The 19,544-nt window shown below is 38.7% G+C and overlaps 1 protein-coding gene across 1 annotated transcript in view; it reads left to right on the forward strand.

The window, feature by feature from the left end:
• The window catches only part of CELF2 (CUGBP Elav-like family member 2), a 371,106-nt gene that overhangs the window by 52,752 nt on the left and 298,810 nt on the right, over window positions 1–19,544 (forward strand). The window contains exon 2 of the mRNA XM_033057254.2: window positions 15,574–15,609. Coding sequence (XP_032913145.1) covers window positions 15,574–15,609 — 36 coding nt within the window. The remainder of the gene's footprint in view (window positions 1–15,573; window positions 15,610–19,544) is intronic.

The raw sequence follows: 19,544 nt of genomic DNA on the forward strand, positions 1-19,544 counted from the left end.
AGGAGGGAACTGTGGGTGGTTACAGCTGTAACGTGTGCTCCATAATCTCGAAGCATTTGTTAGAAAATTTCCCGTTTGCTCTGTTTCAATTTTTAACCACTTGAGTGGCGCTTGCCGGTGCCCTGGGGTAGCCTTGCTGCTCTGGCATCACAGGCTGAGCTGCATCCCACCAACATTTGGAGCACTTGCCAAATGCAGCAAGACCCCACGAGACCCAGAGCCTTCAAAGAGAGGATGAGATGAGGGATGGGGGCTGTATTTTAAGCCTAGAAATCACTGTGGGTGGGAATTGAGGAGAGAGGCTCCTGAAGATTTGATTTTGTGTTTGGTTTAATTTTTTTCTCCCTAATCTTCTGGCCAGCCAGTCCACAACCCACATTTCTGCTGAAGCTCCTGGGGGCATATTAGAGGAGAGTGGGAGTTGTCTTTTTGGTAGCCAGCAGCAGAAGGGCCCAAGTATTGATTGGGAAATGTGTGAGAAAAGCAGACGGCACGAACAGCAGGTGGTTGGGATGGGAAGAGGCATTTCAGATCAGGGGAGAGGAGGAAATAAACCACTGCTTGCCTTGCTTTGCATCCACCCTGAGCATTTGAGAGCATGTGGATGTTATGTCCTCATGTTAACGCTCCCTACAAACCCTTTTTAAAAATTTTGTTGTTGTGATGTGATATTTGCCACACACATTTCCTTGATACTGTTGTTATAGAGACATTTCTCCTTTCCCCATGCCAGCCATTAGGAGCCATCATGTGCAATGGCATTGAGTTCAGTCTTCTCCTGGCATTAGTAGAGAACTTTCTTCTCTATGTAAATGTTGAAATGTTTTGCAGCTTAGATATAAATATAGCAAAATCATATCGTTTTAGTTCCAGCATCTGGTAGGATCACTTTATATATAATTGAGTAAAAATTAGAATTTCAACAGCAATTTTGTCACAATTTTGTTACTTTAAAACAAAAAAAAAATCCATCTTTTTTTAGTCATGATATGGATAAACAAATATCTTCTTTCTTTCAAACTAAAAATAGCTACAAATTCATTCTTTTTCTCAAATTGCTTGCAATTTATATTAGCAGTGGCTTCAAGATTTGAAGCATGGATCTGCCTGTTGAACAGTCTGTGGATTAATGGATAGAAGATCATGGTCTTTGTCAGAGAGACAGATTGAAACCCTGGTTGCTTCTTGTTTACTGTGATGGGAGTTCACTTTTGCTAATCTGCTAAAGAAACAAATGCCAGATGAAATGTGTGTGAGTGTCACCTGTGTCCAGAGAGCTTCCTGAAATGCTGGGTGTGGATCAGGGATAGAGGGGGCAGTTCTCCACAGTGCTGAAATTCAGTATTCAACCCCTCTCTGGAGGAAGTACATGGCAAATTTGTGGTGGGTTTTTAAATTGAAACAGAGGAGATATTTATTCTCTCTTCTTTTACTTCCCCTGCTTTTTCTTTCTTTCTCATTTCTGTCCACTCCCTTGTTTTTTGAAGGAGCCTTTGGACCCAAAGACCTTTGAAAATCTTTTTCTTTTTCTTTTCTTTTTCTTTCTTTCTCATTTCTGTCCACTCCCTTGTTTTTTGAAGGAGCCTTTGGACCCAAAGACCTTTGAAAATCTGTCACAGGCTTTGTCTCTTCAAGTCTGGTCTCATTTTCAGTGCAGAGGTTTTGTTCAAGCCTAGTAGTAGGTACTAATATGTGTTCAGGAGAGGAGGCTGCATGGAAGTTCAGGAGATCCTTTATGAACTAATTATAAGTTTAATATCTTGGTCTAACCTTCTGAACAAAGACTGTCAGGCATTTATATTCCCTTTTGCACAATAATTCAAGCCTTTAAATTCCCTGTTTATATTAACTTAGTTGATGAAACTTCTGTGATTCTTTGCAAGGAAACATTTGTTTATACATATAGAGAGAGCCTGCAGTGCTGGGGCAGGGAAATGACTCTCAGTTGCACAGCTCCTCATTCAGTCAGCTCTTCTTTGCAAGGGTGAAATATTTTCATTAGTCCTGGTTTGTAATTTGAATTTTTATGTAAAATTAGTACGACTATTGTTTGGGAAAATAACTGAGCCTTATCTAATTTCATTGATTTTTTTTTTTCTTCTGGTGACTTAAGACTGAAGTCATACATGGGAGATCTGTGGCTGTGTCTGGAAATTAATGTCATTAGTCCTTGCTTGTACTGCAGCTACTTTGGGGGAGGATCTTCTTGGTAAACAATGTCTGTGCTGTAGTTGGAAACATGTTACATCTGTTAAAAACACGTGGAAGGTGGGCCCTGCTGCAAGTTTCATCTAAAGTTAATCAAAGCAGATAACGTGGGCAAAGGATGGATAAGCCACTGCAGGCTTCTGAGTTCCAGTGATTTAGATTGCTTTGCTCTTAATCTGCACAAATGCCTCCCCCTTTGGAAGAGATGGCCAGCAGAAAAAGAAAGCTTAACATCACTGGTTGTAGTTCGCTATCTTTTTGCATCACAACACTTATTTTGCAGTGTTCAGAAAAAAATGTGCTACAGAGTGAGAGAATTTTACATGCCATATCTTCATTTAAAAGCTGTGGCACGCATTAAATTTAATTACTCTCCTTCTATGGCTTAAATTGAGGGCAGCTTCAAAAATGAGGGTGGCTTCTATTAAACTTAATTACTTTTCCCTGCAGTCTGCATGCTTAGTAATCACGGGAAGATTCTAAACAAAGATACAGTAGAGAGATTCTTTTATGAGAATAGGGCTGGAAAGTAGCCTATAAAATATAGAGAGATGCCAAATACCTTTTATATCCAGCTCTAATTTATTATTGTTATAGTTAGCCAGTACAATAATAATAATAATAATGTTTCAGCACGATTAAGAAGGTATTGCTGGGGAAGGGGTGTTAGTTGCATTTGGTCTTTCAATGTTTAAGCAATGAATTCCTCAATTTCTTCAAGTTCTTTTGCAGATTTATGGGGTGAAAAAAGGTTAATAATAGAATTTTTTTACAATGTGTTCTATTGACTATAGATGGCAGATCTGACAGTTGAAATGAAAATTGTTCCAGAAGAAACTAATTATTTGAGATGTTATAGGGATGTATAATTATATTCACCTTAAAAAAAAAAAAGGGGGGGGGGGAGTTTTATTACAACTGTGCTTTTTAAAGAACAAGTAGAGAAATAAAAGTAGTAATTGTTCTTAATTATAGCTAACTGTAATTGCACACAACTGCAATATGCAGCACATCAGCAGCAGATTAAGAGATCCTGGCATATGTGTAGTGTGCAGAGCAACTTTGAGCAGAGGTGCAGTTTTATGAATATAGTTTAGTGTAATTTAGGTCTCCTACTTCAAATTCCATCCATGTTGATTTTATTTTATTTTTACAGCTATTATGGCAAGATAATTGTCAGCTGGAAAGTGCTGCAGCAATGATTTGTCTGTTACAAAGGAGTCAAAAAACCTTCAAGAGGAAAAATTGTTTTCTTTTACACTAGTGATGTGGTGGGACCAGGGGAGATTTCCCCAAATGCCCTTGTGTATCTCCTGATGCAGGTAGATGGTTAGAGGGATTTTTTTTAAGCATCTCAATATAAGCAGTACCAAGCTCCCAAAGATTCTGCAGCATGGTTGGAAATCTTTGTTTGCAATCTATCCACAAGTTTTTTTAGATTCAAACCCGTTGAAAATGTAACCCAATGAGACAATGTGAAAATGCTACTTTGAACAAAAACCAGAAATATAAATGCCTAAAGGTACACTCTGATTTCTTCTCTTGCACCTGATTTACATCCTCACCTTCTTCTTGCAGCTGAGTGCATGCAGCTCCTGTTTTTGAGTGCAGTCTTGCCTGTAAAACATTGAGCTGTCACTACACAGTGAACTAAAGAGGGAGTACAGATGCTTAAAGGAAGCTGCTGAGCTTCAAAACTACTGGCTGCATTTCGTGCTGCAAAACAGATCCTGACTGAAAGAGCAGGGGTCAGTGTGCACCACGCTACTGGTGAACGTGTGCATGGTCTTGTGATGGCAATTCCTGCATCTCTGGAGTACATCAGATGCTTTCACCCTCTGTCTTGATGTGCCAGGATGCTCTCCCATGTTCCCAACCTGTTTTTACCCAAAAATAAATAAAACCCATCTGTCACTGAATGCCTTCTTTCCAAAACAAAGTTTTTCAAAATGTTTCTGTCTCGGGCCAGCAGCAGAGTTGATTTAGCCTAAAACTTGGTGGACCAGAAGGGACCTTTGAACTGCTAAGATAGGGTTGGTTTTTTGCCCTGCTTGCTGGCACAAACCATAGCCCCAGTTGTAAGAAGCTGTGCTTGTAAATATTTTTGTCTTTGTAGTTTGGGAAAAGTGTGAATGTGTACCCCAAATAAGCAATGAAGGCTCTCTGAAAAAAACAGTATGGTTTTTAAAAAAGGGGTTTCATCAAAATGGACAATAAGGCACAGTAAGTGAGTGGCAGATACATTCAAGAGTGAAAAGAAATTGGGTGGAATCACTCACAGCAAAAAGAAAAGGTAAAATTGATGGCTGGGTACACAAGCAAACATGCTGAGGTATAGGTATAATAGAAATTAAACTCATTCCTGCAGGTATCAATAAGAAATCAAAACTTGTTGTTTTACTGCATGGAGAATCTCGTGATAACTGGCATGTTCTAAATAAATCATTCACTTCAAATGGCAGCACTGTAGCAAAAATGTATCTATTACGGGGCTGCTAATAAGCAAATGCGAGCAGTATTTCTTGACAGCAGGCTGTGATTGTTTTTTAATAAATCTCTGTTAAGTAGGAAAGGAATAAAAGCTGACACCCAAATAGAAATCCACTTTGGCTCCTGTTTTCTCACTCCAAGTATAGATGGATGCATTGACCCAGATCAGAAATTCTTGAAGGATAATTCTGGTTAGTAGAAGCCAACATGGAATCAAATGTGTATACATTTGTGTGTGTGTTCCCAGAAAAGCTAATGATACCATTGCAAATGCTGAACATGTTCCCCACTCCTCTTTGTTAATACAGTGTTGCTTATGCTCTGCAATAAACTATTATTTCTGTGCTATTTCTGTAATTACATTTAATAATCATCTCTCACAGTCCAATAGTATCAAACGTAGGAGTCTTTTCAACAAACCATGATAAATAGCTCCTTGCCGAACTGTTGTACTTGAGGAATCTTTATGGCTCTCTTTGTAAGATTTGTCATTTTCTTAATGCAGCTTCAAAAAGCTTCAGAGCTTTGTTATGGACCGTCACTGTATTTCTCCCTTCCCCCTCTGCCTTCGAGTGTAGCTGGGTAAATGAAGCTTAATGTGCCATTTCCAAGCACTGTGACACTCCTCCAGGGCTGGTTACATTTACCATTGCTAAAGTCTAAATAAGTGAGTTTTAATGAGCAGGAATGGTTGCTAATAGCCGATTCAGGTACTTAGTAGTCCATGTTATTTAACTGTGGTAGAATTACAGAACATAAATGGTCTGATGATTAATAGATGAACCTGCTACATATTGCAGTCTAATAGTTTTTGCCATTAAAGAACTATCTTAACATCTTTGGGCTTGGATGTGGCTGGGGAGAAAAGGGCTTGCCTGTAGATTTATGTCATTGGTAACTTACACTTTAAAACACTTTATACCATAATTTCACAACATCATCACTATATTGTTCAGTAACATTTATGAACTTGTTAGAGAACAATGGTACTTGTGTACTTCCATTTCCTGAGGTGGACAGCTCAGCAGATTTATTCTCTCTGGTTAGGCTTGTCAAAAATAAACTCAACCCATCCTTTTAAGGTCAGAAATAAGACAGGGAGTTAGATCTTAATCTCTTTTCTTCTCCTGTCCCATTAATTTTAAGCAGTGGTAGATGGACCAATAAGAATAAAAGTTGACTGTGTTGTTTTTAACATTTCTGATTTGTGGGAGGACAGGTGGCAACAGGGGAAAAAAAAAAGGCAAAAAATAACAGATGAACAACAAATGAGCAAGCATGAAGAAATAATAGCGTCCAACATCTGTTGCAGCTTGTGCTGAGATACTCCAGAAGATACCACAGTATTTATGGAAATAGTACCAGGGCTGTTTTGAACTGCAGCTAATGGGACACAGACTCCTGGCTAGCAGGCTTGTTCAGAGCCCTTTTTACATTTTTTCTATTCCATCCCCTGTTCCAACCTGGCACCATTGTATTTTAGATTACAAGGAGGAGATGTCAGGACAGAAAGGAGTTAAGAAGTAAATTTACCCTTGATTAACAACTAAAAAGGAAGTAACCATTTCAGCAGGTGGATGAAAAGACAATATGAACAAATGTCTGAAAGAAACGTTGGCAAAATTCATGTTCCAGGTAGACAAGGTGTTTTCAGCAGTTCCTGTATCCATCTGATGAAAACAGTGCTGAAGGAGAGCAGGCTTTTCCAAAGCCATTGAATGCTTCTCCAGAGGCAGGGTTAAGGTAGTGGCAGCATTTTTCAGGGCTGGTTTCTGTTTCCATAGCTGGCAGGGTAGGCAGAGGAGTTTGCACCTGCCCATGCTCCAGTGTGTGCCATGCTCAGCACCCCTCCTACAGTGTGGAACTTAAACAGGAGCTGATCTTGAGGGATTTCTGGATTTGGTCCTTCTGATTGGAAAAATGCAGCGAGACTGCACTGGTCTCCATACTAAAAGTGGGAAGAACCTGCACTCACCCAAAGCCTGGAAATTTGTGGGATTTTCAGCAAGGTTGTTGTTATTTTGGGATGTTTTTATTGGTATTTTTATTTTTTTTAATTTGTTTGGTTTTATTTGTGTTTTTTTCCCCTAGTAGTTGCCGATGCCATTCCTGTATTTTTGCATACTGAGCTGGGCAAAAAAGACCATCCCCTTCCTAACTTATGCTGGTTTTCCCAAGGTACCTATGCTCAGCATCTCACTTTGTTCTAGAAGTCCTTCCTTCACAAAACTTCAGAGATCCCCAAATACCCATCTCAGCCCAATCTGCATTGGCTAAGAAATGAGTAACTTACATAATAGCTGAAGTATCCAAGTTGTTTAGCTTCAGTAAAGTATTTTGAGGCCAGGATGAGATACCATTTCCAAGCTTGGCATTTCTTGGCAGAGAATCAAGAGTTACTTCTCTAAAATAAGTTTAAATAAAGCCTCCAAACTTTTTGAGTGGTTTGAAGTTTGTGTATATTAGTGAAAACATCTGACATCAGGGAACACCAGAGCTTTGAACTGTTGGCATTGTGAGATTTGTGAGGGAAATATGGGGAGGAAGAGTTTCAGCAGAAAACAGCTGTTAGGGTGACTTTTTCTTTTTGGCATTCATCACTGAAGACATCAGCATTTGGCCCAACCAATGGCTCGTCATAAAGACACTTGTGTAAAATCCACACATAACTGGGCCTCTCACCCTACACAAGTATGACAAAGTCTTAAACGTCTGAAGACACTTGTTGAAGCCCTGTACACCACGTCAGAAACTAAGGAAATAATCTAGGCTATCACCATCTATAGAACTTGAATAATTTCTGTGTCTTTTTGCATGCAATATTGTAAATATATGAACTCTTGGAGCTGCTCAGCCTGGAGAAGAGAAGGTTCCATGCAGCCCTATAGCACCTTCCAGTACCAGAAAGGATCTACAAGAAAGAGAAGGAGGGACCCTTCACTGGGGAGTGTTGTGATAGAAGGGGTAATAGATTTAAACTGAAGAAGGTAGATTTATATCAGGAAGATTTTATAGATTAGATTTTATAGATTAGATTTTATAGGTAGATTTTATATTAGGAAGAAATTCTTCCCTATGAGGCTGATGAGGCTCTGGCACAGGTTGCCCAGAGAAGCTGTGGCTGCCCCATCCCTGGAAGTGCCCAAGGCCAGGTTGAATGGAGCTTTGAACAACCTGGTCTAATAGAAGTTTCCCTGGATGATCTTCCAATCCAAACCATTTTATGACTCCATAATTCTTCTGTAGAGTTAGCACAGGGACCAGAATTCTCCTGCAGTTCTGTATTTGTACAACTGAGTTTGACCTAAAGCTGCTGCTGAGATTTTGGGTGTGATTCCCCTTGGACAGTGAGAAGAGATGGTGGTAAAGTAACACTGCACCAGTGGTAGTGTAGCATGAGCTACAGGTCAGTCAAATATCAAGTGTGTAAGATTTTCTACCCTGGGAGATTACAGCAGGTTCAATGAGCATATGGGGAGGAACATCTGCTCTGTTTTGGATGATCTTTCTTCTCATTTTGGAGAGAGACAGAGGGTATTTTCCTCCTACTGAGCTCCCTGAGGCAGTTGCCTGTGCATCACTTCTTTCTCTTCCTGTGCTAACAGGCTGAGGTTGTTGGAGTTGATACCATGGTGGATTCTCCCCCATGTTCTTCCTGCTGCTTGTTGTGTCCTAGAGAGACAGATCCTGTACCCACAGTGCTTTCTTTCTTCATTTCCAAGCCATTAACTTTCAAAATACAGCACTTGCCTGAGAAAACACATGGCAACAGCCACAACCACAAAGGCAGGGTCTGACCTTGGAGCACCAGAGTGGGATCTCCATTTCCTCTCCATGCCCTGGCATTTCTCCCTAATGACCCTGGTTGAATTGTATCCCATCCATGCCCCCATTACTAGTCTCTCAAATGGACACTGATGTGTTTCTCCCACCTGTTAATTTCTATCTTGTTCTTTAATAGTAAAAGATGTATGAGAGAGAAATTTCATGTGATGTCCTTGGTGGATAGTTAGACAAGGGGCCAAAATCTTAGCTTAGAGTGGTAATTAAATTGCAAGGAATGAGAATTTGGCCTGAATTATGCTTTGACAGTTATAATATTGCTGTCTTCAAAGATGTTGGGGTGAAGGGTAAATCAAAACTTAATTTTTTATAAGATATATAAAGCAGTCACAATGATGAGGGCAGGTTTTATTTGGGGTGTTATTTGTACACAGGATGTACACTGGACAAACATTTTTCGTGGCAGATGGTTATCACCGACTGTATAGAGATTTCTTTCCACATACCTAAAGAGGAATAAAAAATTCAGAAGTAACAGATTTAGAATACTGAAAAATGCAGCTTTTAAAAATAATCATGGGAGAAAACAACAAACATGTTTGCTCATGTCCTTCATCTCACTCAGCTAATCTTGCAGAATGTCACATTGCATAGAAATAGATTTTTACATATGAACTTGTTACATCACTTCCTAAAAAAAGAGTATTTGTCATGTACTTAAATAGCACATTCAGAGACTGTTTATGCAGAATTTTTGCTGCAAATGTGTGATCCTTGTTAGATAGCTAAGCTCAGTGTGAAGATATAACATGGCATTGCATTTATTTGCTGCTTACTGTGTGAAAGATAAAATACTTACAGAACTTGAAATCTTGATAGTTTTTAACAGTTTAAGGGTTTTAAAAGATGAAATTGGTTTTGATCATTTTGATTTGGCATAGGGAACAATTCTACCAAAAATATATTTAAAGAGCATGGGATATGGATAAAACAAAGTCTTCTCTGAAATCCATCAAATTAATCATAGCAAAACTGAATGCAGAATTTAACCTCCATCTTTTATCCAAATGTAGCCAGTTTATGTTGCTGCACGCTAACAAATCTGAGAAACTATCCAATTTAAGACCTGTGAAATATCTTGTGTCTCACAATGGTATTTCAATACATGCTATTAATTCTTCCAAGTCAAGGCAGATGCAGTCCCCAGTGTGATTTTAGGAAGAGCAGAGACAACAATGTGTCTTTGGAGGTGCCATTTTTCACCTGGAATGTGAAATCAATGTCCTGACCATTTGTGGTCATTAAAAATCCCACTGCACCATTCTGCAAGGGTAGAGGCATTGACTCCCAAGTCTTGGTGAAACTCCAAGAAAGTAATTATATTCCTCCTGATACAACCTTCCTTTTAAAGCTAATTTAAAGTTCCTCTTCGGTTGTTCTCCCCTGCTTTGAGTGGAAAATCCTTCTTATCCCTTTGTAAACTTCTTTAGTTCTGCTTTATACTGGCAATTAGTGGCTGTCTTTTCCTACATTGCTGGTGCATGTCTAGGAGCAGAGAATGTGTCTGCAAGTGTGGACCTTACAATTAAAAAAGCTTTATTGGTGGTCTGGTTGAGGGTGTTGTTCACCAACCAATTTTAGAGCCTTCTCCACCCCAGTTTTCTTGTGTTGCTCAATCAGTGGAGCAGTGTCTGTGTATAGGCAGAGCCAGGAAAAGTGGTCAAAAGCGTCAGGCGAGTTGTTTGTTCTGGTGAGTCAGATTTGCCCCTGGGGCAAAGCAAAGAGCAACTTATGATTATGAAATATTTGGCAATATTTAAAGGTAGAGCTTCCTAGTTATCAACAATATTGCAATTTTTTATATATGTCAGCACCCTTGGCATTATCCAGTTATGCCCAGTGGATATTCCTGGAAAAAAAACCTGTAGATTTTCAAGTGATTATCCAAAATATTTCTTCAATGGGTACTTTTTACCCCTTCCAGTGAGATCAATGCTTGTGTCAGTGGTAGGACTCTGTTTAGTGAAGGGTTGAATGTTTCACCCAAATCGAAAATACCAGCTTAACCTATTGGGTTTTTTAGTGCTTTAATGAAAATGAGCACAAATAATGGAAGTTACTGCCTCTGTAGCTCCCAGGGAATCAAAGGGTCATGTACACCTGTCCTGGAGAAGACAGACCTTTTAACTCTCTCTGTTGAAAAGTTGACTGCTGGTTCTGATGCCTAAAACCAACACCTCAGTGTTAGGACACCTCTCTTTCCAAACTGGAAGAATCTCCTATTCTGCATTCTGGGGCTTTTCTGCTTGCATTTGAGCTGCATTCTTATCAGCACACCCTGCAGATCCCTTCTCCAGCTTCCCTTATCCTCATGTGCCTTGTGTGCCGTAGGCGGGCTTTATCCTCTCCCCAAAGTGTGAGATGGAAAAAGGAAGAACGGTAACACGATTGCAGGAATGTGTTGCTGCCTTTTTTTGCATCTTCCCCAGCACCCCGACAGATTGCTTAGCTAGAATCCATATGCTTTCCTTTTCAGAACAAAAATTGTTCTCGGTGAAGACCTAAAGATTCTGAATCACCAAGGGTCATGATCCTGCAGAACTAAAAGATGATTTCTAAGTGTAACCTTGGCTTGCATGGTTTGAACTCACTACTTGCTGAGGTTATTGGTGTGCATTTAGCCCAGATGACCTCAGCTGCCCTTTAAAACCTGCCCTATCTCTTGTGCCTCAGTTTACATTGCTGCAGAAACACAGCAAAAATCATAAAATAGTTTGGGTTGGAAGGGACCTTGAAGATCATCTCATTCCAAGCCTCCTGCCATGGGCAGGGACAGCTTTCATTAGACCAGGCTGCTCCAAGCCCCATCCAATCTGGTCTTGTCATCACTTCCAGGGATGGGGCAGCCACAGCTTCTCTGGGAACACTGCAAAATATTGCAGAGTCAAACTTCAGAGCTGTGTTGTGCCAAATCCTGCATGTAGGTGGGTAACAACAGCTGCCAGTCAGCCTCAGAGAGCAGAGCACCATATGATTTCTCAGTGAACAAAACATTTAATATAAACACAACACTTTCCAGATATTATGAAGAGTTTTCCTGAGCAACTCTTTTTAAACAGAACTATTAGGCAGTAAACTCTGTTTGCTGATCTTTATGCAGATCTTCCCACTTCACTGTAAGGTTTTGATTAAAATATTTATACTCTTCTGCTCTGGTATACATCCTACTCCAGTCCTACGGGCAGGATTTCTGAGCCTATAGAGAGAAATGACAAAATGAATGTGTGGTGTTTGGTTCACCCACACTGGCTCTCTGGGCTTTGAGAAGAGCTACATGGTCCCCTCGAGAGTGCAGAGCCTCTGCCGTAGGTCAAAACTCCTCACAGGTCTCAGAAGCAATTTGTCACTTTGCTTCTTTGGAAGACCCCATGGGAGAGTTCAATATTCTGGGGTGCAGATTTCTCACTCAGCACCCTCCTGGTTTCAGCAGCACCTACATATTCCATATGTACAGATCATGTTGTCCCAAATATGCCCTTTGCAGCTGAACACAAAGTGCTTGGAAGTCATAAATGACCTTCCTGGAAACGCTGCTCTGCTCTTCCATAATGTCACCCTCCTCGTCACAGCTTTTCCAGGGTCTTCAGCCAGGTCCTCTCCTTGCCTCAGCACTATTGAGCTCATCCCAATTCCATTGGAGTGGAATTGATTTCAGTGAAATTCAGAGCAGCTCTGACAAAGCATTCAAGTTTCCATTCTCACTCTTTTTCAAGGTCACCCTTTCATATCACAGGCAAGATGTAAAAATATATGATCATGTATTCATTTTCCCTTTGAGTATTATCTCCTTGTTTTCATCCAAGAATTTTTTGTTTCCTGGAGATACAGTAAATTGTGAGTTATATTTATTGTGTGTGTCATTGGGGAGTACTAGGGGTCTGAAAATTGGTTGTGCTAGTCTAGTTTCAGTTCCTTGAATGACTACAGAATGAGTATCTATTATCTTTAAACAAACTTTAAGGGTTTTCTTGATGAGTAATTTGCTCCAAAAGATTGTCTTTTTTAAACTCTCATGAAATATATTTATAGAGTGGTGTTTCAATTCCTGATATTTATAGGAACACTTACCATGGACATTAATCATCTGCAGCAGTCCATGTACCATTTATTTTCAATGGCATGGTGGGGATAATTGTGTTTGTTTTCTAGGAAATAATATTTTTAGTTTCATAACCTAAGGTGGGGTTAATTTGTTTTTATGGTAGAAGTGTTTACTGAGTTGATGAGAAGCAGTGAAATCTTTGGATAGTTGAGAACTAATCAGACTTTTGCTTGCGAGTTTGAGTTTTATTTGAGTTGGATCTGTATTTCAAAAACCATTACCTTACATATTTTTTCTCAAAAATGGAATTTGATCTGACAAAATGTGAAATTTGCAACAAAATTAATTACATTAAAAATGTATGTTACAGACCTGCAGTGTCTTTGTTTAACATTCTGATCACATTCAGATTTTTTTTACCACTGCATCGACTATTTAATAATTGTTTCCACAATGCTAACATCCCTTGTAGAGAGGGTTATTTAACAAGAATGAAAATCTTTAGAAATTTAGATGCACCAATCACTCACAGCTCTGCTCAGAAGCTGACAGTGTGGCTGCAGTTTAACATTCCTCTTTAAACCCACATGATTCTGCTTCTTGATGCTTCCTGCAGCACCCACCCATGATTTGCCTGGTTGTCTTTAAGCTGGATGAGCAACTGCTATTTCAGAAAATGTGCTGCCATACCCTAAAGCAGTAAGGTTTGTGCCATTCTGTTATTGGAACAGTAATGGGTAGCTAAAGGCTACGGAGCCCCTTTAGAAGAAGAAACAAAGAGATGCCCAGATCCAGGTTCTTTCCTTCAAAAAAAAAAAAGCATTTCAATGAAAAGAGATGATGTCTGGGATTAACAGTGGAAGGGGAAAATGTCCTGACTGTTGGAACCATTTAGTGATTTGGTTCTTTGATATGTTGCAAAAAATATCATATTAATTCTTTGAATTGTATAAGTCATGAGTAGGGCTTGGAAAATAAGGCAGTATGATACCAGTGTGCAGGAGTTTAATGAAAATAAAATATCTAAAATGTACACCTGTATCAAATAACCCCATGGAAACTGAGTCTGTATTGCTTTACTCCAATTTCTTTTTCTTATCTCTTTACATTCACTTGCTCTTGTTCCTGCTCTCACCTTTGATGTCATTTATATCATGGACTTTGTTCATCACAGACACCTGCTAAATACGTACCTGTCTGCCTTAGCTGGGGTGGGAACTGTTTTTTTCTGAGGGAGCTTAAATATCTGCTGGACTGTTGCTGAATGGTTGCAAGAAAAGTGTGTGAGCCATTTTTTATGTCTTGCTTAATCTTCTTTGCAACCACTGAACACAGTTCTGATCTGTGCCTTTTGAAGCAAAGCACTGGGAGGTTTAAGGCAACCTTCAGTGCCCAGAAAACTGCACAGCTTGGAGACAGAGACTCTGAAAATGCAAAGCCGTGCACGTTTAGAGGCATCATTTCATTTCCTCTGACATTGTAATGGAGGCTACAATTGGCAGTGCAACCAGTAAGGAAAAAGCCTGATGTCACTGTGGGATGTCCAATAAATAAAAAAAAATAGTAATTAAAAAAATTAGACCCTCATAGCAGTTCACAGTTCATATAGTGCCAAAACAGCACTAGAAAGATCTAGAAAGATCTCCTGAGAGGAGCTCTGAATTATTGTGGTTTTAATATATTAACTTGTTGCCCCATCAAGAAAAGTGACTTCTGAACATGGGGAAACTCTAGAAGAGCCTTAAAAATCTATATTTACTGTTTTTCCTTTGGATTCATAATAAAATAAGCCTTTGGGGTTCAATCTGCATATATAAGGTTCATGCTCATGAAACCAAAATGTATAGGATTGCTTCACTACTAAGAGATCACTAGACCTATAGTTTTGGGAATTGCTAAGGCAAGGAAGATTTTGGGAACTATCTTAATTACTACCATCTCCCCTTAAAAAACAGATTCCCTTCCAACTCTAAAACTGGATGGAAGGATTTTTTCTGCTGTAAATAATAAGAAGATATGCTGAGAATTGTTCCATAGCTTAAGTTGATGTGAAATTCTGCAGTTTCTATCTCAGCTGAAACAAACAGGGTATGAACTAACCAGTTACCTTTCATGCAGAAAATTTGGATATTGGATATAAATTTTATAACTGGACAAGAAAACTGGGGAATGAGATGGGTGTCTGATCAAGACAATGAAGCCTCTTCTGCCTTCTTGGTGTTTTTTTAAAGTCCTGTGTATGGGAGAGAAATAAGAAATGGAGCTATCCAGCTGTTTTCCTGATTCTTGGATAAGGACTAGGAAAATCTGCTGGGGAGGAAACAAGGACATACAGTGGTGATAAATCTGGGATTTATTTTAAGGACTGTGTACATAGGTAATGGTAATGTATTTAATTGTGCTTTAATGTGACATGCCACTACATTAGCCCACTTTCACTATCTCACACTCAGCTTCCCTCAAACAAACTGCACACCCACAAAAGGGTTTCAGACAAGTAAATTGGACTAAAAGTCACATATTTGGAAAATAACTGTTGTTTAGGACCAGTATAAAACGATCTAACATTAACATGGTATTTTCTCAGTGCATAACCTGATTGTAGAATGTGTAATGCCTTGCTTTTGCTGCAGCACTGAAATAAGAGAACATTTTCCACTGGAAAATTGGCCCAGTGCTACGTTTTGTCTATGTAAGATCATGCAGTGCTGGCATTTGAAATAGTGATAATTTTATGCCTTAAAAAAATGAGTAATTGTACCACGGAGAACTTGATTGGGATAGATCCTTAGATCACACTCCATCTTCTGCTTGTTCACATTGTTTTGTGTATGATCAGGAGAACATCGCATCCGCCAGTGACGCGTTTGCGCTCGGAGCTGGGGATGTGTGCCTGCACTCCTATAAAACACAAGCACTACAAAGGCATCTTAAAAATGTTATAGCTGTTTAAAACACAAACTAAGTTTTCCTCCCTTTCTGTCTTTCAGAGAGACTGCCACAGAGTTATCTGGAACATTACCAAGGTAAGCAAGTTGCTCTAAACTGCATCTGTGTGTCAATGTCTGGAAGGTGCTGAAAGAAGCACGACCTTTGGAGACAGAACATGATCCTTTTCCTGGGGAAAACTGCTGGGATACTGAGAACTGGGGGTGCAGAGAGGAGAACGCTCCCTGCATGCCACAGACAGACAAATGACACTGAAATACTGGCACAGCCAAGCCCACACAGCTTAAAGCGACGGGTTGAAGTTGCTTTGAGGCTCAGCACAGTTGTGCACCTGATGAGAAAAATCCCAGCTGTGGCTTCCTTCCAGCTGTGCAATTATACCCATGGCAGGTGGTTTGGCTTTTGCTTTACATTTCACCTGAGGGATGAGAGGAGGGAAACTTGGAGGTAGGAGGAAAAAAAAAAAAAAAGCTGTGATCTTAAGGCATTTTCATTTGGAAAGCAGGAAAGCAGCTTAGACCAAATTCTTCTATGCTGAGAATTCTTTCTGTAAAATAATAAGACTAGACCAGACTCCCAGGCTGCAATAGAGGTTTTTGAAGAGAGTCCTGTCTACATATTGTCAGAGGATGCAATAAAATGCTGTAATCATGCAGACAGAGAAAAGGGTGGAGAGAAGGGAAACAAAAAAAATCTGATATGGTAATCTGTCACTTAGTAGCGATGCCTGGTGAGTTAAAAAAAAATGCTCTCAGTCCTCTCGTACCTTCTGCCACTGGTTTTGCTCTCTGAGGTGCAGGGGGTTTTAGTGGGGCTATGATTTTGAGTATCCTCTGATTAAAGCAGTGTTGTAGTTCAAACAATATATAATGTAAAAAGAATATTTCAACAGGAAGGACAGTTTTCTTTAGGCGTGGTAATACATGCAAGTTGCTTCGGATTCTAAGGCAGAGAAAAAATATTCCCCTTTCTTTAGAGGGTCTGCGGTGTATATTGGTTGACTTTTTTTATATTGATAAGCTGTAAAAATGTATTTTCACTGTAGATGATGACTTCTCCCTATGTAATGCATCCCTTTGTCCTGTGTGTACAAATTTATGTGATTTATATGATTTGGTCATTTAATAGATAAATTTCTTTTTATGATTTACTGTCACTTGGTCTCCGTGGTTGTGCAAGCAAATATGCTGGTGAAATTTTGCCATGTGTTTAAAGAACTGACCAGTGATCAGGCCTGCCTAACACCAAAGATTTTGTTTATCTTCCTTGCAAAATAATTGCATTTCCTCATACATACACACACACACGCACCAAAAAAAAGTAAAAAAATTGGAATTGAACAGAGTAACCACCTCCTTGGCCAGGAATCTCAATATTGATGTTTAGTTGTATCTTTTGCTGGTTTTAGTGCTAAAATGTTTCCAGTTTCTCTGCATTTGGTGAGGTATTATAGGACTAATATACTGGAAACATGGAGTCCTTACACTGCAGAAATGAATTCCACTTCAAATTAAAGTTAAAATGAGACACATAAGTGCTTGAATAAACATCCCGTTCTGTACTTGCCATTAATGATTGTCTAAATGTGCTTTTTGAATTATTACCACAAGGCTTTAATTTCAACTGCAGCAAGATGTCACAAGTAAAATCAGATTATACCAGCAATGTGCACAAGGCATTGTAATTGTGTTATAAATATTAAACCAAATGATCTTGTCATGATTTAAAACAAATGTTTCCAGCTAGGCACAGGTTGGCTTGTCCTCCAGCCTTCTTCAGGATTCACCTGTTCCTGAATTTCTCTAAGCAAACAGCTCCTTGGGGTTTTTAATCTTATGTTGTGATGTATTAATCTAATATTTTCTGTTCTTCTTTCAAACGTCAAGTGACTCGTTTTGCTATTATTAATTCATAACGATGAAATAGTCTAATTTCCCCACATCTTCTTCCACCTTCACCCTGAAACCGCTTTACAGCATATAAAATTTTAGGTGTTGCACTTTGAAATGACAAATTAATTGCTGGCATTCCCATCACTCTATTTTGTCCAGTGGGGCAGAGCAAGTCCCCTGTCACACTGGAAATCCAACTCTGCTTTGTCCAGGCAAACACAATCCCAGAGCTGCAATGACTCTTGGATATATTTGCAGCCAGGATTGATCAAATCATTTTCACACACTCGCAAACCTGGTGAAAGGGCTTTCACTGCAAGTGGCGTAAGTGTGAACAGATGTGTCTGTACTCGGAATATTTTGTCTGGCTGCCAAGAAAGTTTAGGCACTGGTAGCATTAATTATTTATTGTTGTTTTGTCGTCATTTAAAAGAAAGTCTAAGAAACCCTTCTGATTTTTTCATAGTTCAAATAAAGAGGTGGACTTAGGGATTCACTCCCATAAAGCCCTCTAATTAGTCAGAAGTACAGAGGAGTATATTTTGAATATTTTCTTTTCTCAGTAGTAACTAAGAGAGGTTACATATGTGCATTAATAAAAAAAGCAAATATAACAAAGTGTCTTGGTAAATGTGGCTTTTTAATATATTCATTTTCCATTAAATACTGCTGATGGTTCTCTAATGATTATATTTAAGAGGAGGAAGAAATCATCCTTCTTCTTGCCACTGAAGTATGTGTATCATTGATAGGCAAAAATAGAAAAATGTGAGTTGGTGGACATCATTTAGTAGGAAAGATAATAGATTAACTTTGCCTGTAGAAAGATATAAAAATATTCAGTACAATTATATTGTGTCAGTTCTAATTTACCAGTTATTTCTGATGATTTCAGGAAGCTCAGGCTCGAGAATGAATTGAAAATTCAGACTTAAAATGTGATAAAGCAGCTTTACAATTTTTATATTAAATGACATTATTAGAGCTATGAATGTATATTGTTTTTTCGAAGAAAGGCTTTATGTGCGCAACAGCACATCAAAGAAGAGATCTTCACAAGGAAAACTTTACAATAATATTAAGTTGTTCATTGCATGACCTATTTAGAGTACTCAGATACTTCTTGTTGTAGACTACATAATTAAATTTTAAATGGAACATGATAAAGAAATTATACTGGTGATCTCTAGAGATTTGAATACCCTATTTGGATCTTTACAAGAGTGTAGCGAAGGCATACTTTTAAAATTTAATAAAGGTCTGGCCTATTTTTTTTTCCTTTTAGATGCTCTATAGCTGCTATGGCAGTTTTGTTTCAAACTGTGTTTGCTCTCAACATTTCATAGTCAATACCTGCAATAACAGAGCAAACTAAAAATATTAGAAAAAATACAGTTTAACTTGAGAAATTCACCATTTTTTTAAAATGACAAATAATGAATGGAGATAAACTTCTAAAATCTTAGGGAAGCTAAGCTTGTAACCAGCCTTTTCTGGACCAGCCTCTGAGCTCAGCAGTCGAGGGGAGCAGCGAATGAATGAAGTCCTGGAGCACAGTGTGAAGCCCTATGGGCATCAGAGAGATGATGTTTGGAGCTTAAAGGAGAAAATACTCAGCTTCCATTTCAAAGGAATGATTTCAGTCTCTAGCCACTTCTGTTTGTTTCTGTGAAAGTTTCTTTATATTTAAAGCAGAACAAATATTTTAAATATAGACTAACCACATGGATTATTTATTTGCTTAATACTAGGTTAGTATTAACAGAAGGAAAATCTGGGCTACTTTTCCACTTTTATGTACTGACTCAATTTTTCATTTCTCTCAAGGGGGGAGTAAAGTTTAAATGGCCACTTCCTCCTCTAAGCTGTTAAAATAAAGGGAAAAAAATAAGCTAATAATTTGCATTTTTTTAATGGAAAATTTTGTAGAAATGTCATTGAATCACCTGCTTAAATCTTGAGCAAAATTCAGGGAATCTTGTGTTTTGAGATGAAGGCCATCTTAAAATTGTAATTCAGAAATTTTTTGAGAACTGTGGGAGGAAATCTGCAGTGCATACATTGATGTTAAAACAAGCATATTCAAAATGGAAATGCACATCTTTGGCATGTCCTTGAAT

The sequence above is a fragment of the Catharus ustulatus genome, chromosome 4 (genome assembly GCF_009819885.2).
Source record: "Catharus ustulatus isolate bCatUst1 chromosome 4, bCatUst1.pri.v2, whole genome shotgun sequence".
In the NCBI taxonomy this organism is placed as follows: domain Eukaryota; kingdom Metazoa; phylum Chordata; class Aves; order Passeriformes; family Turdidae; genus Catharus; species Catharus ustulatus.